The following is a 24,136-nucleotide window of genomic DNA, read 5'->3' as shown; positions in this document are numbered from 1 at the left end:
TTCGGGATACGTTATCATATCGTACTCCAGCGATATATTGTCAATAGAATAGCTAGCATCTTCACCACCGGTTCTGATTACTCTACCGTAGTCATTAAAAGTGAGTTCGTATTCTAACCTATCGCCTAGGGATGCTTGATAAAAGGGCATGTGGGAATCTAGTAATTCAAAGTCTAGGGGAATATAGAATCGGTTACCTAATGCGTCGGCAACGGCCTTATCTTTTTCGTTGGTATCAACACCATTTTCAGCACCTACGCGCAGTCTCAATGTGTTCTTATTACAAATACCTTGGTACTGTAAGTTTTCCCGCTCTTTATCCGTTCTCCAGAGATCCATGTAGCAATAGTATACATCGCTATCGTCGATACTCAAAACCTCATTACCGCTAATTTTAATCGCGATTTTCTTAACGATAGCACAACCTATGTTCTGAACGGGCTCCCTGTTAACGTCTGTAGAAGTCAAACTAATCGTAAATGCTAGTCGGACAGTTCCCGGAACTAACACATCGTGTGCGCCGAGATTAGGAAAGCGAACCAGAAGCGTTTGATTCTGATCTATGGTACTAGGGTTATTAGTTATAGTTACAGACTGACGAATTGCTTTGACTCCTAATGGATCTCGAAGTCTACGTTGTGGGTTTAACTTGTGTCCGTATTGCGAAGACATTGTTTATATTGAAATTATGTACCCTATGTTTAATATAAAAATGGCTAATTTTGAACATAATGACTTAGATCTAAGTACCTTTGATGACTTTGATAACCCAAACGAAGAGGGTACTGATGAAACCAGGTTTAGTAGTCTTAACGATGAACTTTTACAATCGTCCGTCAATGATTATTACGATGCATTAAAAGATGATACCCAAATAGGTCGTGACTATTCAAAGTTTGAGATAGATAGTAAAGGAATATTGCGACTGCGTGGCGCTCCGGATATTGATCTTATGCATTCTCGTACTCGTAAGCCCCTAGCCTGGTCTACGATAGCCGCTAAACACGGCATCAGCACTGTTCTTGATAAATTAGGTTTTGTGGACTACTGACGACTTTCCACGAAGACTACTAAGGTTCTTCGAACCGTGCGTGATGAACTCGTTAATACAGATGATTTGGAGGCTTCCTCGAAGGTGGCCTCGGACGGACTCGGAGAAATCTTAGATACCTATTATGATAATTCCACGTCACAAGTACCATATTCAGAGTTTAGTATTAGGGAATTACGAGGTCTTGACAAGGCAATGCGAACAATGCGGGGAGAACTCATCAATAATATAGCCAAGATATCCGAAATCGACAAGCATATAGCTCAAGAGAAAACAAAACTCGAACAGGCGGGCGATGAGTTCAGTAGACGCCGCGTAGCGGAAAGATTGCGTAACTTAGAAGACGAAAGATCGGCCCGCATCGAAGCGGCTTCCAGTAATAGAAAGGCACTTCGTTGGCAAATCAGTCGTATTCGAGAAACTATCGATCAAGTCCTCAACGATGACACTACACTGGCCGATAAAATTAAAACATTGTTCAGAGAACAGGGAATAACAATTGCCAGTATTTTAACCGCGTTGGGTTTTATTATATCGACTTTGACTCTCTCGTTAACAGGTGGTAGTACAGGTGGTGGTACACCGCCTAACGATAAAAACGGGATAAAAGAGTGGATAAAAAAGCATTTAAAAGCATTAGGTTCAGCACTGGGAAAGCTCGCTGAGAAAGCCGCGGCAGCACTTCCCGGTATAATAGGGAGTGTTGTTTCCTGGCTATTGAATTTATTAGCTAAGACCACCACTTGGCTTAGTCAAAACTTGTGGGGGTTGATCGTAGCAATTGCAGGGCTGTTGTACGTATTCGCTAAGAACTATTTAACCAAATCATAAGTAAACCAGCCACGACTCCACCCACTACAAGCGCTGTTTTTTCATCGATATGTTGTTGATTTTTAGCCTCAATATGCGGCGGCACTTGTGCGTTAGTAGATGTTTGAGTGATAGTTGGTGTTTGTGGCTTGACTATTCCCTTTTCGCCCGTGATCGTTTGCGTTATTAATTCGACGTTAATATCTGAATTTATACCTGGTTTTTGTTTATCGGTATCGGTAGCGATAACAATTTTATTATTATAGCCTATCACTTGACCGATCTTAAGTTCCATATTACTCGGAGACATGAATAGTCCCGGTGCATAAACGAAGTCCACTTTGGATTGAGCGTACTGTAATACATCTTGAAAACGCTTTATAGACGATGGTATGTCAACTGGTGAATTAATGGCGTCCTCCACGTTTGAGACAAACTGTTTTTGCGCATTGAACGCCGTCCCAGTACCGATAATGGACGTTCGTGTTTGCGATTGTGCACCGAGAATTGCCCATACATAAGTTCTTATCGATTCATTAACTCTTTCAAATCCTGGGTTAGTAAAATTATTTTCCGTTTTATCATTAAGAAATTCATTCCATGCGTCTCCAGGTGGCTGCTCAACCTTTTGGATGGTGAAAGCAACACCACCCTTAAAGTTCATACGATCATCTCTCCACTCATTACTTGAGAGAGCAAAGCTCGGAAGGAGCCGACCCCTTTTCAGTAAATCATCGCTGACTTCTTTAACAGAGTGTGCACCAGCGTATGGAATACCTAGACCATGGTTAACTCCACTCAGACGCCAATCTTTACTCGTAGAAACATTAAATTCATTACAAATACGTTCGAATGCCTTGTTATCGTACTGATTATTTGTGGAATTCCACGCTCGATCCTGCGGTAATGGAGCACTAATTTCTTTAAGTATACGTGTAATCTGAAAATACACGTGAAATGTTATAACAGACTTATTCAGCATATATCCTGGGGCATTAACAGATACACCACATCCCGTTGTGGCATACCATAGGGCAAAGTTTAACTGATTCTGCCAAAATTGCATCGGATTGTGAAACCAATCGTGCACCATTTTATCGCTAGTTGCCGTGACCCTGTAATTTTCAAAGATATCCGGGAATTTAACGAAAAATTCAGCACCAGAGGCAGTTACTTTAATCGATTGATTAGTAATGTATCTCGATTTCATATTTAAGTTATGATATATCATTGTATATTTAATATGTATGTTACACTCCCTGGAATAACAAATGGTCAGTCTATTGAACTGCTTCATACTATCGATAACTCGGATGGACAGCTCGAAGTAGCTCTATGCGACGTAACATATTACCCACTGTGGACCAATATAAATGCTGCGAAAAGAAATAATGAGATATGGATAAATGGAGACGTGCACACTATATCTGATGGGTATTTCGGCGTATGCTCACTCAATGATGAAATTTTTAAGCCTTTTGGGGATAGTCTCACACAAAATGAGTCAGATGGGATACTGATTTTAAGCGCTGGAGAAAAGGTCGTAATTCTTTACGAGAACTTAGCAGACACACTTGGATTTATTAAACAAAAAGTAATAATACGACCCAAGGAAAGAGAGCGTGGAGTTAAATTGCCCGACTTAGTTCCCTATAAAGAGTTGTGCATCCATCTTGATCAGATCAGTACGACAGATAATATTCAACTCGAAAGTCCTTCAACTCTGCTCAGATCTATTCCAGTAAAAAATGAAAAATACAATAGCGGTAGAACGGAATCTTTCTCATCATTACAATATAAAAATTTGAAGCGGGGTATTATTTCAGACCTCAAAATTTCTGTATTAGATGTAAAACACCAACCTGTACATATAGGATACTTAAGTGTAACACTCCATATCATAAATAATGGTTGATTCATCAGGCCCTGGAACGCTCAGACAATGTAATACAATTGCGCTTTCCGATCTCGGAGACACAGAAGGATTCGGTAAACCCGGTACCAATGGTAAGTTATACGCTTTACACTTACACGATAATGTATACAAGCGGAAAGAAGTCACATTCACGGGTAATCTAGAAGATTTAAGCGATGTCGACGTTAGTAGACTCATTAAAAACACTTCGTACAATATTACTCACAACGACGATAATAAATGGACTATGATCGAAGCAAACATCGAGTGGCTACTGAATATCGTCATTACCCCACCTTATGTGATGATGGGTAAGGGACATAATTTAACTAAGATAATAAATAGTGGCATCGTACTCGCGGCTTATATCCCATCAAAACGAAAAAGTGTGTTAGTTACCCCCCTGCCAGAAAACTCAGGTCATATGTTATATAGTCGTCCGGCCTTAAAAAATGTTACTTTAAATTTGGTTACTGAATTCGAAGATATTAAAGTTAACCTGAGTGCAATACCTAATCTTTCTACGCTTATTATTGAAGTCTCTTTCGGAGATGCACCGGTAGATGCCTTCGAAATATTACGAGGTCTATCGATTAAATGGCTCAAGAAACACGAGCGTCAACGTTGCAGTATTATTCATATCGGAGCATCGCCTGTTGCAACCCTCGAGGGGGTTCAAATTATTAAAAGTGACAGCATTTCTCTTTCTAAGATATTATTGCCGTATAATATACATTTGATAAGATTGATGTATAGTCTCAAAACATTTAAGCAAGACCAATTAAAGACTATTATATGATCATAATATACACTATGAGTTTATATCCGGCGCTCGGTGAAGCATTTGAAAAGATGGAAACTGTTGATGGATTTCGATTACATCAAATAAACGACATAAAACATCGAATAGAGAAGGATAGGGAGTTGAGACTTGGATTGTATAAAAAGTATCGCAGAGCCGTGAATGCTCTGGACGGAGTTGACACTGCGCTTTTAGTATCTGGCATGGGACTCGGTGTAGCGGGTATCGGTTTACTATCAACTATAATCGCCGCGCCTATTGTGTTCGGCATGGAAATAACAGCTGGAGTCTCGGGACTGGCAGGAATAGCGATAAAATTCATTTCTCGTAGGTTGCAAAAGAAAGCATTAAAACACGATAGTATTCGGATACTCGCCGAAGCAAAGTTGAACAGCATTGAGGATCATATTTCGACAGCAATGGCCGATTGTAAGATATCCGAGGATGAGTTTCGTTTAGTGCTGTCGGAACTCACCAAATACAATGAAATGAAGCAGGAGATTCGATCAAAATCTCGTAAGACCAGTGGTATTAGCGAAGACGAGAAAAAAAGTTCATAGAACAGGGGAGGCAACAAGCGCGTCAATTATTCCGTGCCAAAACCAAAGAACTGGTTGGAGATTAAAAATAGATTGCTTACTATCGTTTGATCACATTTAGACAAATGCTTACATAAATATATATAATAATGGAGAAAGCTATTAAATGGAAAGAATTACCACAAGGTTTTTATTATATCAGTGATGTCAAACCAACCAAATACGGTTATCAATTGTTTCTTATCATCTAAAGCAATGATTGGCCCCAGGTATTGGTGAGCTAGAGCCAATTTCATGACTATCGTTGAATCGCATCATCATTTTCGCATAAAAAAATCCATCTGTTGTAGCAGTATAGGTATATAAATCTGGCTCCAGTGGAAGTGAGCCAGAACCCCTATTACCTACACTACTGCTTTAGACGTATCCAGACCAACAAACCTGATCTTGTCCTTTTCGATAAATCCAACGAAATCATTAATATCATTGTTTTATATTGAGCTGTTTACTGATAAATTATTGTTTCAGATGTTCTCTACAGGGTTTGAATCGAATCTGTGATATACCAGTTAACTTCTGTCACACTCACTCATTTATATCAAAGAATTCACTGCCCCTTTTGACACTAATGTGATTGACAAGATTGAGGAAAAACATGGCAAATATGAGGACCTCACTTTCGAAATGTCACGCTTGCTTCCCAAGTACCAAGTTGTCCAACTCCCCATTGTTCTCAGTGCCTTAGGTTTGGTACCTCCCAAACTGTTGACTGACATTGGGAGAGTACCCGGGTTTGTTACCAGGAATACAGCCCTGCTGACAATCTGGGCAGAAGGCTGTAGTGTTAGGGAGTCTTCACATTCTCCTAAAAGTTTTGATGAGTTAGACTAGGCAGCACTTACTGGTGAAAGTCCCATTCACTGTCTGGGCTGCGTGTAGAGGGGACAAAGGCCCTGAGCTGATGATGAGCCTAACTTGCCTGACTCTGCCCCTATCAACCAAACCCTCTTTGCTGCATTTATTTATTTTAATCTGTTCAATAAAAATAAAAATAATAATAATAATAATAATGATAATAATAACAATGAATTTATGTAACGCCTAAGATCCATCAAAAGATTTGGTTTGGTTTGTTGCTGAAGACCCAGATGTTCATCCATCAAAAGGTGCTCAGTAGCGCTGTACATATACAATACACACATGAAAGTCATGAAACAGTGTCAAATGCTTTGTGGAACAGATGTGTTTCAGTAGTATACTGGGAATTACAAGATGGTGTCCTTATTGATCAAGGTAGATTATTTCCGAGATCAGGGGCTGCTCCTGATTGATGTTTTGGTTTATGGTTCTGTAAATAGGTGCTGGAATGGAGATAATGACTCGGGTAATGTTGACTGATCATGTATTGTCATCGTAGATTTCTAAATTGGATCCGTTGTTTGTCAGGCAGCCGGTGGAGAGTATTGAGGACAGGTGAAATGTGGTACTTGCATCGAGTACGAGTGATAACCCCATCTGCTGCATTTTGGATGCTTTGCAGTTTCGCCGTTTCGGATGATGAAATGTTCACGAACAGGGAGTTGCAACAGTCAAGCCTTGATATCACAAAAGTTGTTGCTTAAGAAGCTTGATGGTCCCAAATCCAGAAGGTAAGGATTTTTGCTTATGTTATGAATTTGAAAGAATTTGAAAGAAACAATCTGGAGAGAAGTAGTAATTGAAAAATTGAAAATGCCCCTGTCTGTCTGTCTGTGTGTCTGTGTGTCTGTCTGTCTGTCGGAGGGGGGTTGCTGCTTGTACTAGTTTGGCCGAATGCCAATTTTATAGTGCTAGCCAACTGAGATACCATGCGGCAGTTTAACATGAATACCCTAATCAGCCATACTATACTGACTTTGAGCCCTGCTTGTTTTAGCCCCTAAATGCCGGGGCAGGAAAACAAAAGGTGCCATCGTCTCTTGGTATGACGCGGCCGGTGATCAAACCCACGACCATCTGCTCTGCAGATGCTCTGCTACAAGACTCCTGTTTCAAAGCGCTGATGTAAGATTGATTAATCTATAGTGTCGAATGCTGCAAGACATCTTGTAATGATCTAGCATAATTTGTGGATGATCCATAGACTTCATTATAAACAAGAGCTGTTTCCATCCCGTGTTTGCGGTTACAGGCAGATTGGAAGGGTTCTAATCGGTCGTTATTCCTGAAGTGTTCTGCTATCCTTTCAAGAGATTTGGCGATGAATGACAGATTTGAGACGGGTCTGTGATTCTTGAAGTCGTTTGGATTGAGACAGGCACTCTATGAACAATGGAGTGCCTACTTCTTGCTTGAGAGCATTTGGCCCGTTCTCCTGGGCCATAGGGTGGGTGAGTTTGGTTTAACGCCGCTTTTAACAGTATACCAGTCATATTGCAGCGAATGGGCCAGAGATGTGTAAATGACGTCTAACAGAGGTAGTGCCATTCTCTCATATTTGACTTTCATCAGACACATTGGAACAGCATTTGATGAAGAAGACTTTGACTTTGCATAAGATACATCAAACTTCTGATTTATAATTTGGATTTCCCTGTTCCCTTATCCATCACTGTGCTGAGTTTTGTCTTGTTAAGTTGTTTAAAACAGGAAAAAATGATAGTTTTGTATGAGTGATGTACACTGCTGCTACCAAGCACATTAAACACCCACACTGTGGCACTGTGGTACAATCATATGCGCATAGACGAGGCTGTAGTTGTAGTTGTTTTGGACCTTAAGTTTGCAGTGTTTCGGCGAAATATTAAAGCCTAGTAATGTTTTGATCTAATCCAGTTTTCAAGAGTACACTGTTTTTTGCCCATTTGCTAGACCCAGCACTATATATCTCTTTGTGCGATTTTTTATCAATGTTTGGAATCCAATGACAAAATAGACATGTCTGGATGTTTTAGAGTAAAATCAAAAGTTGATAGTATTGATGCATGGTTTGGAATGGTATTGATGCATGGCAAATTTCTTCCTCAGTAAACACACACTGGCCTTATGTGTAACATTTTTTTATAGGTTACTTATACCATGATCTTTGATCAAACAATTAATGTAGTGATGCTTTATACATATAAGAGCCGGTCGGGTAGCCTTATGGTTAAAACGTTCACTCATCACGCAGAGGACGCCAGTTCGATTGCTGACATTGTTACAACGTGTGAAGCCCATCTCCAACTGTGGTATTGTTGGAATATTGCTAAAAACGGTGTAAAACCAAACTCACTCACTCACTTACATATAATGATTATTTGATGCCTTGTCAGTGGGAACAACGATGACAGCTGGCTGGGACAGAAAAGGTTTATTCCTGTCTCCTTTGTTTCAGTTTGTGCATTCTACAAATGTCAACAACACACACTGAATGTCAGATATCGAATGTCTAAAGGGAACATTGGAGACTCCCCTTTATAACTAACGGGTATGCATCAAAGTAATTGCGAGATATTTACCTCCTGGAGATGTGCTAATAAAGAGCCTGTATTTGAGGTGTCCACTCTGCCCCTGGAGGAACTTGTTGGCCCAGCTGATGCAGATGCTGGTGTTGGAGGACTGATAGTCTATGTCTTTACTGTCTTTTATTTCCCTGTGCTCTTTTACCTGCGGAAAATATTCTAGATATGCCATATTAACAATAACAATAATTTGATAGACACTGTGAGCTGAATTGAAGTTAACTGTATATTGGCTATATATTGTCTGAATTGAAGTTGACTGTATATTGTCTATATATTGTCTGAATTGAAGTTGACTGTATATTGTCTATATATTGTCTGAATTGAAGTTGAGAGTGAAAGGTCCGGGGTTCTATCCCCGGTCGCGTCATATCAAAAGACGTTAAAACATGGAACTTGTAGTTACCCTGGCTGGCGCTCGATATTAAGGGGTTGCCTGGAGTCAGTATACTGTGTCTGAGTGGATTCATGTTCAACTGCAGTATGGTATCACAGTGAGCTAGCACTATAAAATTGGTATCAGTCCGGACAAGTTCAAGCACACACACACACACACACACACACGCACGCACGCACGCACGCACGCACGCACGCACGCACGCACGCACGCACACACACACACACGCACACGCACATACACACACACACACACACACACACACACACACACACGTGCTATATAAGTGCAATACTTTTGGACGCAACGTTAAACCCCACGTCACCTCACCTCAATTGAAATTAACATTGTCTTATGTTTTATGAGACCCACATTTTTAAAATAAATATTACCGCATTTCCAATCTTGTCTGTCGTGGTAGGCCCGTTATTGTCAACGAGAACGCCATCTGACTTGAAGATGCTGTACGTGTTGTCATCGTACCAAGCCCGGACAAAGACGCTGTAGCTGAGTCCTGATGTCAATACCTTCCCTGTACCAATTACAGTAAAACTTATTTGATGACACCAGAAATCTGTATTTTCCAGAATAATTGTAAAACGATCATGGTGGGAGCAGTGGATGACTTTCTCTAAAGTGGTGATTTTAGAATTCAAATGTTGAATGTCGTATTGTCAATGATATCCAGTGTAGTTTCTCATTTCTGAGGCTCATCACAAATCTGTGCTACTACTGCATCGATGAAGATTGAAACTTTGAATGTCATTGTCAGAGCATTTAACTAGAGCTTGACCATCACTTACGTCTAAATGCCTTTGAATAAATAGTTTTTAACTGAACATTTAATATCGGTTGTGTTTACCGAACGTAATGAGTTAACCTTCTATAGCCACAAAACGCCGATAGTCACATTCTATCAAAGTTATATTTCAATATTGTCTTTGCGCCAACTCGTATTGAGTAGACACCACACATTCTTTAACCTGTAAACTTTGCCTGGGATTTAGGTATGTTCAGTCAATATGACAACAACTCTCTTCAAAAGCACAGTGATACTTCTGTTAATCGTGCGATATGACCCCTTGACAGACTTCAGATGACATCATATAACAATGAATTAGAAACACTCCACAGTCCTCAGTCATACATGAATAAAGATTACCTGCGTTGTATATATTCCAGGTACAGACAGGACGTGTTTCTTATGGTCCCCCATACGCACTTTATTGTTATTACATGTATAGACATCATGCTTGACACATAGCTGCTGTAAGCCCCTGTGATCCACGCTCAGGTGGAATGGTTAGTACAGAGTACAAGGCTATTACATACGGAAGGTCGTTCTGACGTGACCCGTAATAGGATGTCCTCAGATCTTTGTTTAGCAACAGCGACAACTAAGATTTGATTTTAATGAGATTGATCACTTGCTTACCTACACCGAAACGTCGCTCTTAACTGTAATAAAGAAGTTGTTCATCCATAAATCTTATCATTACTTAGTACTCCAACTTGTTAATGCCTACCAAAGAAATAGATAAGGACATATAAATTTGAATTGTACGATAATCATTTTCCTGTAATAAACGGTGTTTGCAAACTTAGTACGCTCACACACTTTTGAAACAAATCATCTAATGTTAGCCTATTAGCTTACTGGCTGTTTCGGATCAGAGAGCATCAACGACATGTTAGAATGGTTCTTTGTCCCATTAATTCACAATGTCAGTGGCGTAAAAGAGAGTCTGGAATAGACAAATCTTACTTGATGATAAATGAACGTGGTATATTCCAAACTATGAATTTGGTGGGTATTGACAGTGGTCTGGTTGTGAATTATTCCACTGTTGTTCGGGGGCATGGGTGGCCCGACCCAGCTGTCTGAGGAGCCGCGATTCGCTGTGCAGAGTTGCGTCCCTTGTGCACGCACGAAACCTATGATTGTGGGTTCGAATCCCGGTTCGCCCCGATTATTTTTCTAGGTTTATCAGCACCATACCAGTGCTCGTGGGTTTCACCGAAGTGGTAAACTTCTGAGACCCGCATCACTTCGGGCTTTCCTCCAAAATTAAGCTGACATGCCGTGATATAACTGGAATAATGTTAAAAGCGTTGTAAAACCCAACTCACTCACTCCACTGTTCCCTTTACGCTAAAAGTGAGTGTAACATTGTGTACTGAATAAGTACAAACAGTACAAAACCGAATCATATGTATGTACAAACTCGTTACGTCGAACCGTAACATGTACCATCTGCTCATGACATCATTTGTTCGAAATAGTGAGAGAGTGAAGAATTCTGGAATTGAACGACATTGTAAAAGTACCACTGTACCGTTTGTGAGTGGCACGACTGCAAACTGTGTGACTCCAGCATCAAACCAAACTCTCTCGCTGGCTCCGTTGAATACTCCTTTGGGAGAGTCCTGATTACTCCTGCCCACACTGTAATCGTACCTGTGGGTAAAAACATAACACGTGACATCGAATGATAACCCTGAGCTCCTAGTTTGTTACTTTGGTCTTCGTTGATTCTCACCTTACAGGAAGGAGTCCTTGGTTGATTCTCACCTTACAGGAAGGAGGCCTTGGTTGATTCTCACCTTACAGGAAGGAGGCCTTGGTTGATTCTCACCTTACAGGAAGGAGGCCTTGGTTGATTCTCACCTTACAGGAAGGAGGCCTTGGTTGATTCTCACCTTACAGGAAGGAGGCCTTGGTTGATTCTCACCTTACAGGAAGGAGGCCTTGGTTGATTCTCACCTTACAGGAAGGAGTCCTTGGTTGATTCTCACCTTACAGGAAGGAGGCCTTGGTTGATTCTCACCTTACAGGAAGGAGTCCTTGGTTGATTCTCACCTTACAGGAAGGAGGCCTTGGTTGATTCTCACCTTACAGGAAGGAGTCCTTGGTTGATTCTCACCTTACAGGAAGGAGGCCTTGGTTGGTTGTCACCGCCCACGTAGCAGAAAGGAAGGTGTCAGATGTAGAGAAATCGCAGTCTTTATTGTCATCATCAGTGATTCCAACACCGTCCACATTCCTCAGATCCAGGATATCCCTCAGCGTTACAACCGCGTGTTTGCCACCTGCATGTAGGAACATTGGATGCAAAGATGTAAATAGGAAACAGGCGAGACAGTCATATTGGTCTTTCTTGTTCAGGTGGGTTAATTAGTGAAAAGTAGTTGGCTCTTTGACCATTATTGAACGATATCATTTCATCGACAGACCTGAAGCTGAAGTGAAACTTCTTACCTAAATGTCTTACCATCAAATTTTACATTTGTGTTATCAATTTTAGGAAGACACTATTTATTACAACTTGGAAAAGTTGGCAGATTTATTTTGGATGATGAATTGAATCTCATCCGATTGTCTTTTGATATCAAATATATCAAAACAAATAGATAAGAGTTTCCAACTCTGTTAAACCTTTATCCACGAGATTTGAGATATTTGATATCCAAAGACACTCGGGTGCGATTACCTATATCTCAACCTGAACAATATGTAATTATTACATCGTTAGATTAGAGGGACATTCACAGTGCAGTAGCTTCCAGAAATGCACAATTTCAGTGCACTGCCGGTATTATACCATTGGTACATGTATACTTTACAGGTGCCACAATTATTACCTGCAGATATTTCTCAGATGATAACATTATACATCTGATCCATACTAAAAATGGTAGACTGATACCACAGGTTGGTATATACATAAAACAATAGGATACAATATTGCCAAACACAGTGCAAGTTTGTCATCCTTCAAGCAAAGACATGTATTTGTCGTCTGATGATAATATACCATTCTTCAACACTGTACACCCTTGACTGGTGCCACACTTCTTGTCTTGTACAGCACAGACACAGTGTCCCTCACAGCTGTATGAGCCGCATCGTCTCACCAACTCCAGCTTCCCTCCCCCGCCCAGAACCAGCTCAGAGTGGAGGGGACTGCTCCTCAGACCAACCTGGACATCAAAATTAATGCTAGAGGACACAGCTAGAAACCTGATCTTTTTGATTGAGCTCATAAATTTGAACTGTCATATCAATCAATGTAAACGTAGATAGAGCGGCTACTTACACTGTTGACTGCCCATATTGTCACAAATACAGACGTTCTTGATGACATATCTTTGGTATCAGCAGTGATTAACTGGACCACGCCCTCGTCCTCCTTATCGGGGCCGGTAGTGTTGTGACTGAAGGTCAGGGGGTTCTTGGTCTGACATAGAAACGAACACGGCTACATCATGCTGATGACATTCATGTACATTGACAACAGTATAATATATATAACTGTAGGAATTTGTCTTCGTGTAAAGGTAAACCCACCAATAAGAAGTCAGCTGTAAAAGGTTTAGATCCGACTGTGACTCTGTAATGATCTATACCAGAATGAAGATCTGCAAAACCTAGCCAGGCGAGACAAAGACTTGTTGGTGTCCACGTCATATAATTGGAGTGGTGTCTTGTTAGTCGTGCGGCGTGGTTCGTCTCCACCGCCAGGGCACCTGTCAAAACACACAAAATTTGTAACTTTTTTATCAACTGTTATGAATGCTGAGACGAGGACTGAAATAGACAGATATTGTGTCTTCAATGTCAATAATCAGTTTCATTAAAAAAAATTGAAGACGTATATTCTGGAGGCAAAGAGACACATAATTAAACACTTTTTAGGTTTCTACAGTTTAATCTCTTTCACAGTCACATGTCTGCTTTCAGTTCTCTGAGAAATGACACACTTTACTTATGCTGCAATGACGCAATTTATCACCAGTCACATGATCCAGAGATTGATTCTGTATACGAGTCATATGCTTGTACCTGTTGTAGGTATTGACCCATCCAGCAGGATTTCTCCAGTGTCAGAGGTAGAACAGAGGCCTGCCATATTGCAAGAAGATACCTTGATCCGATATCGACTACCATCGTGGAGGTTAATTTGGGAATAGGTAAACTCCCTCAGCAACCCAGGGAGCTAAAATATCATTGAAAGATTGTTTGTTAAATACACACGATGACATTTATACCACTAGAGTGTTGCATATATATATACATAGTGTAGATACGATAGATATATAGAGGTTATCACGCGAGTGTGTTTTGGGATGGTAAATATCCTGCATTAGGAATAAACATTGTATTTAGCGAGCCTTGTGCTTCAAAATCGCTTTCCCTCTCTCACAAACATTACCGAAACATTGTGAGTTTCCTGGAATGCGCGCAGTAATATTTATTACGTCACAGGGTAAGTGATGTGTCAGTCGGACAGTGACATTAGCCAATATAGTTCCAACTGAAATCTGTTTCTTATACAGCCGCGAAGCAACATATACGCAAAACAAAAACTGTATTTAATTGCCTTTCGCGGCAATCCATCGGTCTGTCCGCTAGAGTAACTGCCCTTTGTCAAAGGGAAGCTACTCTAACCCTAGTCTATGAGACGTCACGGCCACGGTCAGACGTTGTTGACAGTCGTTCTGTCCTGTCATAACGTTAAGAAGTGTAGTCAGATGTACACACAGCGACATAACGAAACAAGGTAACAATTCAAACATGTTTCGGCCAAATCCAACTATATTAATTTGTTGGGAAGGTTTCAAGCCGCAGAGGTCTACAAGCACAGTCATGGCTACTGATTCCGCTTGGCTAGGCCTCGTGCCCTCGCAAAATTGTTTTGAAATTTATATCTCCAAAGTTGCCAAAACTTATAAAATGCCTTAGCTACGTCACAGTTAGACACTGATTTTCAGTATATTAGATTGTTCTTTTGATAATGATAGCAATTATCCCTGTAGTTTATCCAGATTCCCGATGGTTAATTCTGACTCGATCGCCGAATGACGAGGGCGACGCCACGTTTGTTTATAAACAGTGAAAGTAGTCCCTACTTGACCTTTGATATTTGCATCTCTATCCGCATATGACCCCAACGAATATCGTTTTTATCCATTGGCTTTATCCTGCCGAGAAACCCACCCATTATATGATAAAAGAAAATATTAGGTGACCACATGATACAAGCAATGCTCTGAGTGAATAAGTGTTATTTAATACACACACTTGTATATAAGCATGACTCTCACCGCCTTAAGGGAGGCATCAAACTCCCCGAACTGATGAGAGGAGATGGAGATGTACTGTCTCTCTATGAAAGACTCCTCGTCCTTCACCTCCCAGCTGACCCTCACAGTAGACCGACTTATCAGCGTCATGGCAACCAAGGATCCCTGTCCCCCCTCAATGCCTGGGATCTTCACCACCTCAGGCGCGCTGTCATCAATTATGAAGCCATTCGATGTAGACTCTGAGAATAATCCTGGCATAGGAAATTAAATATGAAGCATGCTTCATTATCAATAAAAAATATGCTGAATATATTTTGTCAAAGACAAAGATATTGTTACCTCACAAAACACAATGCGAATTGGTGAAGAAAAGTACTGCCTTGGATGGTGTTGTTCCTGTGAACGTATAATTGACATATGTCGTCATGTTGCGAGGTATTGGATTGAAGCATGCCTATGGTTCGCCATCTGTCATATTCACTTGTATTGTGTTGGCTGTCACAGTGACATCTCATCAAAATGTTCAAGAATGTTTTTCTCTGAATTCCTACGAAGTGGCATTGAAATGGGATTGTTTACTTGGCCTCTTACAGAAAACATTTCAAGCAGTTTCTCCATATCATCCATTACAGATATTTGTTTGGTTGTATGAAGTTTCATAAACATTTCCAAAAGGTTTGTAAGTGGAAAAACTATCTAAGCGTATCTAAGGTAATGTCGACTAATACATGTCTTATGTATGTCGTTGTTATGTCATTACAAACAATAGTGTGATATAATACAATATTTATATTTTTGGACATGGTACGCTAGCCGGTGATGTGTTTGAAGTCATTTACAAATAATAATAATCGATATAGTTGTAAGAATATGAACAAATCTTTTTTTTAAATACATGTAATGGAATAGACATTGTGTGGTTTCATTCCCCACCCATCATTGACATACATACACATAATTACATTGCTAAGCTGTTGCTGAATTTCTCCATACCTGCTTTATCGTAGACCCTCACTGTACAAAACATCTCACGACCAGTTGGCATCGTTGTTGTATTTGTTAATGTGAGGAAAGCAACCTCTTCTAGGGCAGCATATCGGGGTGTGAGAATGTCATCACCTCCAGGTGTTGTCCCAAGCCGCCATTCATAGAAGTCCAGACCAGATTGTGCGTCCTGGAACCCGTGCCATTTGCAGCCCAGGAACGTTCTAGTGCATGATAACAATGCAATAAACAGTACATCCAGATAGATCACGGCGGCCTGTAAATAATTTATTCTAGACCAGGAAAAATATGAGACTACTGATCATACCGATGTAATTTGGTGCCACTTGTCTAAAAGACAAGTTTCAGTTGGAACTACATCACTATTTGTCACTGCCTGAGCTTGCGATTGACGTAATTAATAATAATGCACGCATTACAGGAAACTTGCAATGTTTAGGTTCTGTGAGTGAGAGAATTCCAAAATAACATCAGATTGTAATAGGCGCCCTCAAAAACCCGTAAAAGGCGCCCAGTGACAGTAGAACTATAAAAATAGTTGACAAAAGGTCTGATGTTGTACTGCGGTGCTTTGCGTTCTGTTCTCTTCTCCCTGTGCAGTATTCTTTTGTCTTTATGCACTAGGAGGCACCTGACAGGGTTACGAATTCTCATTATAGATAAAGCACAAAGAGTGAAGTTTGAGTTAAAGTTTTTTTAGCAAAAAACAACAACAGGGGGGGAAATCATTCCCCACTTAACTATAACCTACGTAATTTCCCCCCTTCCCTACCCACATAAATCAATTCAACCTTCTTCCTCAAACTTGTTCGTTTAACCTCCCCTCCAACGAAAGTAAAACGTCTCCAAAACAAACCTATTTCATTTCTAGTCTTTTTTCCCCACCCAAACCTCCTAATCTGACATCCCAACGAAAGTCATACGGTATAAAATAATAATAAATGGTCCTGATTCAGGTCGCGGGAGCCGACTGTACCTTACCAGATTCTGGTGAGTGACGATGACAGCTCCGTTCACAGAGTAGGCTTATAAAGCCAACATGCGGGCCATGTGACCAGGTAAACGGACACAACCAATGAACACGCTCCTTAGATCTCGGCTCTCCCAATCATGGCTTCCGCCTAGCCGAGCATGCAATGAGCGTGGCATCGTCACGCCTTCGCAGCCACAACTCCCGCGTGGGCATAAGCTGCTACAAACAGGACTACAAAGATAGGTACTACGTCAGACGTTCAACTCCCCTTAAACTAACCAACTCACTAAGTTCCTAAATATATCTCTTTACAAACAATAATCCCCAGTCGACCACAAGATGATGAAGAGGTTACCACGCTATATTCTTCATACATGATATTTACCACCCAAAAACAAACAAGCGAGTTAACCTCATTATCATACAGTGTCATTCTTTTGATGATGACTAACGATGTTATGTATAGTCATAAACTATAGAGGTGGATGCCAGGCAACTGAATAAAACATTGATATAATTTTACTTATTTGAAATTATAGTTGTGCTCGCGTACCTGATAATGTTAAGTAAAGATGTTACCTGGATGCCTGGTACTGGGAGTCTCGGTCGAGTGTGCCGTCCATGACGCTGCCAGGGACAGGAGGACTTTGATCCAGGATGACACCATCAGATGTTGCACTGCTGCACAGTCCCGCCTTGTTGCATGCTGTCACTGTCACGTGATACTTGATACCCTCTGCAAACCCGGCGAGATGTTGCAGATGGAACTCTGCATCTGGAATTGTATTAATGTATAACATTGCTGCACCTGTTTCAACAAACATTCATAAATAAATTTGAAACTTTGTTATACAGTGCAGCAACAGTTCATTCCACACCTTCTCTTGTTCCCGCTTCATATTCTGCCATTGTGTCCTCACAGCTTGAACAGGTTCCGACCTTGATACGGTAGTGAGCTATACTTGAATGCGGGTCGCAGAAGCCTTCCCAGTGCGCCCCCATGTCCCCTATACGTGTCACATAATCACGGTCCATCCTCACCGGTGCTGCAAGTGGGCGTGTTCCATCAAACACGAGGCCTAAAGTCGGGGGAGTTGTGTCCACAAGCATAGCGCGAGATATAGCCACGGTGGAAAGTCCAACTCCATTGAAGGCCTGTTAGGGATATTTTCTTATTCAATGTGATATTACAGGCAATGATATGATGTTATTAAAAGCATGGGAGTTCACTTATACAACTTAGTTGGAAATGTAACACTAGAGAATAAAGGGTTGCTTCAGAGGAACGTGATATATATATATATATATATATATATATATATATATATATATATATATATATGAGTAAGATGGCTTTGTAAGTTGAGTTAGAAACATTGTTGAGGCTTCTGGCCTGGCACACAACACTGCTCTTCTGAGCGAATTGCGGTGCCTCAGACGACCCGGTCACCTGCGACATCACCCCCCTAAACACAAAGTGTCATCCCTGATTTTATGTGATCCATTCATATATTTCTTTGTCAACAAGACAGTATACTCATGTCTCGTGACAAATAATGAAAAGAGTACAGTTCCATCAATAAAGTTATGAATACACAATATTTGGTACTACACGTTACGAGGAAATAATAAAAATAGTGTGCACATACACTGTAAAGTAAAGGATGTTGTATTGATGTGAATCATATTTGCATGCTCTAGGTTAATTGGAATGTTTACTTTAATTGTTAGATAAATGGAGTAGCCGTCATTTAATTTTGATGAAAGATCAAAGATGTGACAGGTTCCTTCCGATATCAGCTGCTGAATATGATCCCCTCGTCCAGGCCTCGACCCGAGTGACAGTTCATACAGTCCGATGCCGCTGTGAGGGTCAATGAAGACACCCTCCCAGCTGCAACATGATATACCATGTATGGTAAGTATACTTATTGATACACGAATAAAGATGAGTAGACATATTACGTTTTGTTCATGTACTAATTACGCATATAACGTCAAGTATATTAATATGGCTTAATATACTTATGTCCAAAAGAAACTTTATGCTCGAATATGTTTTATATTTTTTTAATAAAATAAAAATGTTTCATGATATGTTCCTAAACATGACCCTACTCCCAATCCAAACGTATTCGGTGGATAAAGGCGATTTCTATTCTTAAATTGGGGAATAAATATGAATTTGCCAGACATGAGGTTTGGTGATGTAACACGAAATGCACGTAAAAACTGTCTGTATAAAACGGCTTAGCGAACACAGTTCCAAAAAGCACACAAAATTATGCCCCCTTTATCATGGATAGAGAGAGAGAGGGCCATCGGAATGTCTCAACAAGGTCCCTCCAGCACCGACATTGCCAGAAGACTCCGCTGTTCCCGTGTTGCAGGCAGCAATTTCACGCAACGTTTACGACAGACTGGTCGGACATGGGTCAGGCCCTGAAGCGGTCGACCACCTGTGACTACGCCCGATGAAGACCGTCACATCCGGGCAACGTATTTAAGAAACCGGTTCACCCCAACGACGTCAACGGCAGCAACGGCACTAGGACACCAGGTCAGTCGACAGACTGTTTACCAACGATTAAGGACATATGGTTTTGTTTGTTTGTTTGTTGTTTAACGCAACACTCAGCAATATGCCAGCTATATGACGGCGGTCTGTAAATAATCGAGTCTGGACTAGACAATCCAGTGATTGACATCATGAGCATCGATCCACGCAATTGGGATCGATGACATGCATCACCCAAGTCTGCGAGCCTTACCACCCGATCCCGTTAGTCGCCTTTTACGACAAGAATAGTCGCCTTTTACGGCAAGCATGGGTTCTTCACGGGTCAAGGACATACGGTATTCGAGCTCGTCGACCGTACCACGGCGTAATGTTAACGCATCAACATCAACATAACAGGTTGATATGGGCCCGCCGAGTTCGACGTTGGCAAGTGCAGATTTTGTCTGTACAGAATTCGAAATGATTGTAGGGTTCGTGTATACAGACGACAGAGTGAACATTTCAAATTCGGGCATATGAAGGCGGTAGCGCTGTGATCTGGGCTGGCATCTGCGGCGATATGACAACGAGGCTGGTTGTTCTTCGGGAATACCTGACTGCTCAGCGATAGAGGGACGAAGTGCAACCAGTAGTGCAGCCATTTATTCAACCAGAACCACGTTGTCTGCTTTTTTAACATGATAATGCTACGCTGCATACTGAAAGGCTAACAACCAACTTCCTGAATAACGTCAACACTCATGTCTTACCCTGGCCTGCATGTTTACCAGAGATGATGATTCCGAAGGAACACATATGGGACCACCTTGGCCGACATTGGAGAAAACAAATCCTAATACCAACCACCGTTCAGGAGTTGGAACAATGTCTCATTGACAAATAGCAGAGAATCCCGCCTCACTTCATCTGATTTCTGACGTCATCAATGCGTCGACGTGTTATGGCGTGTATTAATGCCGAAGGTGGACACACACGTTATCAATTAAACATAAGACACGCTTTTACTACTCTTTAAGCTTTTTCTTACAGCTGTTGTAATGTGAAATGTTTTACCCCATGTGTGTTTGTGTCTCAGTCAGACCGGAAGTTTTTTATTGAAAACATGAAATTGTCTGTACCGGATGGTCAATATTAACTCTAATAAGAGAGTGAGAGAGTGAGTTTATTTCAGTTAAGAGGCCACCGGCCCATTATGCAATATGGATACAGTGGATTACAACAATAGCAGGCGCCAGATAATATAAGTGATATACATAGTGAAACAATTGAATTATTGCATACATTTTAAAAACTGTTGTCGTTTCTTAAAAGCAAGAAAAATATATATTTAGCTAATTATTAATAACATGTTCATTTTGGCAAGACATAAGAGTGCAAAATTTATCAAATGAAGGTTGTAAATGGTAATACTTAGGTATAAGACTATTGCTCAGATCTGAGTAAAATTGACATTCAATGCAGAAATGATACTCAGTTTCAATTACACGGACTACACAAAATGGACATATCCAGAAAGGACAAATTTTCTACCTTCTTCAAGCATTAGGTTATGGCTAGAACAACGGAAAGAACTAAGAGCAAATTGATATACTCTAACAGGTATTGATGTTAAATATCTTTCTAATACAATGCATGGTTTAATTTGTGAATAAATTGTAAGTTTGGAAAATGTTTTTAATTTACTTAACCAAGTTTGTGGATCTATATCTTTTCATCATTGCTTAAAACAAACAATAAACTTATTTACATTTGGAACATCTTGATTACACCAGACAGAACCAAAACCATATGATGATAATAATTGTTTTACATGAAAAGCCCAACATTCAATACCTTTATCCGCCAAGGACACTTGATAATCATAAACATGTTTCAAAATAGGATTATCAGTTTGAAATATCAATCTGGTCCAATAGTTAATAATTTTCATATATTGGTTTACTTTAAGTGAATAACGACCTTTCTCCTACCCTTGCAACATTATTAGGTGTACTCCGTCTTAAATGTAAAAGCTGTTTACAGAAATTATCATGGAATGTATCAATATCAGGTGAAGGATGAACCACCCAGACTTCACTGCCATACAACAAGATTGGTAGAAGCTTGACATCAAATACATGAGTCAAAACATGTAAAGGTCACTTATGAAAATCAATAATGTTTGTTTTTAGTGACTGCAAAACTTTGTTGGTCTTGAGTGTTAAAGTTTTCTGTGTATAAACCATGAACCAGAGCTTGAAAAATGTACACCTAAATATTTATACACTGAAACACTTTCAAGCGGACATGTGTGTAGAGAAAAGATTTCATATTTCTTTAATCGACGACCTTTGTGAAAGACAATTACCTTACTCTTGACATTAGTTATTTGCAGCTGCCATTTATCACAATATTGGGAAAGTTTATTTAATCTCTTTTGAAGACCAATAACTGTACTATCTATTACTACAATGTCATCTGCAAAAAGCAGCATAAATAACTGTAGAGTACCTATACTAATACACCATTGCTTATCTTGTTGCAAAAAATCTACAATGTCATTAATAAAGAATGAAAATAAAAATGGTGACAACTGGCAACCCTGTCTAACTCCAAATGAACAGTCAAAGAATTTAGTAAATCCAGAATTCAGAGATACGCATGATTTAACATGTTCATACATATTTCTAAGTAATCTAAAAACAGAACCTTTAATATTACCAGTCCAAAGTTTGTACATCAGGGCATTATATGACAGGCTGCTTTTAAATCAATAAAGGCACGGTATAGTCTACCTTTATATTATCTTAGATATTTATCAATAATAGTTTGAAGTATAAATATATTATCCACAGTTTGAAACCCCTTTCTAAAACCAGCTTGTTCAGGGATAGTAACATGTCCATCAGTTGCCCAATTGGTGATTCTAGTAGATATAATTTTATAAAAGATTTTACCAGATATTTCTAAAAGAGTAATAGGTCTGTAATTACTAGGGTCATTTACATTACCCTTTTACATTAGTCCACTCCTCTGGATAAGTACCAGTCAATAAGATTTTATTAAACAAGGATAACAGCATTTCAAAACACATGGGAAAAATTCAATGGGTACACCACTAAACCCTGGGGCTTATCTATTTGGCATATCATTACCAGCCTTAAATATTTCATCTAATGTTATTCTACTATCTAACCCATTGTCATCTACAGTAGAGTGAATCAACTCTTCACTAATAGATTAACAGCCTTAAATATTTCATCTAATGTTATTCTACTATCTGACCCATTGTCATCTACAGTAGAGTGAATCAACTCTTCACTAATAGATTCTACAAAATGTTGAACATCTGTATAAAACTGTTTCTCACATTCAGCAAAATTAGTGCCTTGGAACAAATGATTGAAATGCAATGACCAAGAATCGGTTGAAATTGAATTACTATTAAATGACCTTTTTAAAAAAAAATAATCTTAGACCTGTTAGTTTACACATATCCCATATCTTCATCAGTTGGTAAATATAATGTATCGTCATCAACAATGTAGTCAGAAAACGATCCATCACCTGTCCGTGCATTTAAATCGCCCCGAACAATAATGTCACAATCCTGACATGCCGTTTTAAACTTTGCAAAGTCAGCTATTAGTATTTCAAATAATGATTCGTCTGCATGCTTACTCTCGATCCTTCAGGTGAATAGTAAACAGTTGCATGGTAAACATTTCTATGATCTGGAATGTCAACTTTTTAACCAAATTATATTACAAGAGACAATTTTAAGGAGAGTACAAAAGTTTACAACAGATTTCTTTATGTAAACCTGGATTCCAGCAGAGTTTCTAATAGCACCGTGTGTTTTAGCACGTATTGAACTAAAACCTGTATAGTCCTGAATGTCCATACGGTCATTATCACATCATGTTTCAACAAATCATATTTCTTGATAAAATTAATCAAGTCGGATTTCTGTCAATGCTTTCTTAAACCTTCAATATTCTATGAAATACATTTGACGAAAGGAATAATATTTACGTTGTTAGGACCTTGGCCACACCTTTATTCTTTAGCTTTATGTGTTTTTGAGAATGTTTTTACGAGCTTAGTTGTGTTGGATTCATCGTCCCATGTATACATTTTGTTGTCAACAATCAGTCTATCAGATCTCAACACAGAGAAACTTCCATTTTCACGAGCTTCATGAAGTCTTTCAATTTGGCCCCAGATTCTCTCACTTTCTTCGTGAAATCCTCTGCAACCCCAATCTTAGTTCCCTGAAGTTTTCTTGTTGATTTCAGCACTGCAGACTTGGACTTAAAGTCTTTGAACTTCACAAGAATGGGTCTTGCGCCTAGTGATTTACTCGATAGTCTTTTCACACTATCAATCCCGACGTCATCGTCTACTTTCATCGTCCTTTCAATGATGTCAGCAATCTTATCTTGAATATCCGACGGATTTTCTTCAGAAGTCTCACTTACGTTGAAAAACAGCAGGTTGTTCCGTCCTTTCTGTCAGTTCTGTAACAGTTTTCTGTATCTGTTCACTGTCGTCTGCTAGTGAAGATAATTCACG

General features: G+C 39.8%; 1 protein-coding gene across 1 annotated transcript in view; it reads right to left on the bottom strand.

Annotated features, from left to right (window-relative positions):
- LOC124126446 overlaps nucleotides 1–24,136 on the bottom strand; it is a 76,544-nt gene that overhangs the window by 28,134 nt on the left and 24,274 nt on the right. The window contains exons 25-37 of the mRNA XM_046489885.2: nucleotides 18,781–18,955; nucleotides 17,940–18,216; nucleotides 17,641–17,836; nucleotides 16,077–16,291; nucleotides 15,102–15,334; nucleotides 13,840–13,993; nucleotides 13,345–13,523; nucleotides 13,094–13,234; nucleotides 12,812–12,977; nucleotides 11,921–12,086; nucleotides 11,333–11,454; nucleotides 9,389–9,528; nucleotides 8,597–8,744 (exon numbers count right to left, since the gene is read on the bottom strand). Of these exons, the coding sequence (XP_046345841.2) occupies nucleotides 8,597–8,744; nucleotides 9,389–9,528; nucleotides 11,333–11,454; nucleotides 11,921–12,086; nucleotides 12,812–12,977; nucleotides 13,094–13,234; nucleotides 13,345–13,523; nucleotides 13,840–13,993; nucleotides 15,102–15,334; nucleotides 16,077–16,291; nucleotides 17,641–17,836; nucleotides 17,940–18,216; nucleotides 18,781–18,955 (2,312 nt within the window). The remainder of the gene's footprint in view (nucleotides 1–8,596; nucleotides 8,745–9,388; nucleotides 9,529–11,332; nucleotides 11,455–11,920; nucleotides 12,087–12,811; nucleotides 12,978–13,093; nucleotides 13,235–13,344; nucleotides 13,524–13,839; nucleotides 13,994–15,101; nucleotides 15,335–16,076; nucleotides 16,292–17,640; nucleotides 17,837–17,939; nucleotides 18,217–18,780; nucleotides 18,956–24,136) is intronic.

The sequence above is a fragment of the Haliotis rufescens genome, unplaced genomic scaffold, assembly GCF_023055435.1.
Source record: "Haliotis rufescens isolate VD_foot unplaced genomic scaffold, xgHalRufe1.0.p SCAF_51, whole genome shotgun sequence".
Lineage (NCBI taxonomy): Eukaryota > Metazoa > Mollusca > Gastropoda > Lepetellida > Haliotidae > Haliotis > Haliotis rufescens.
The sequence above is the reverse complement of the archived record's forward strand: the minus strand, read 5'-3'. Positions and strand labels throughout refer to the sequence as shown.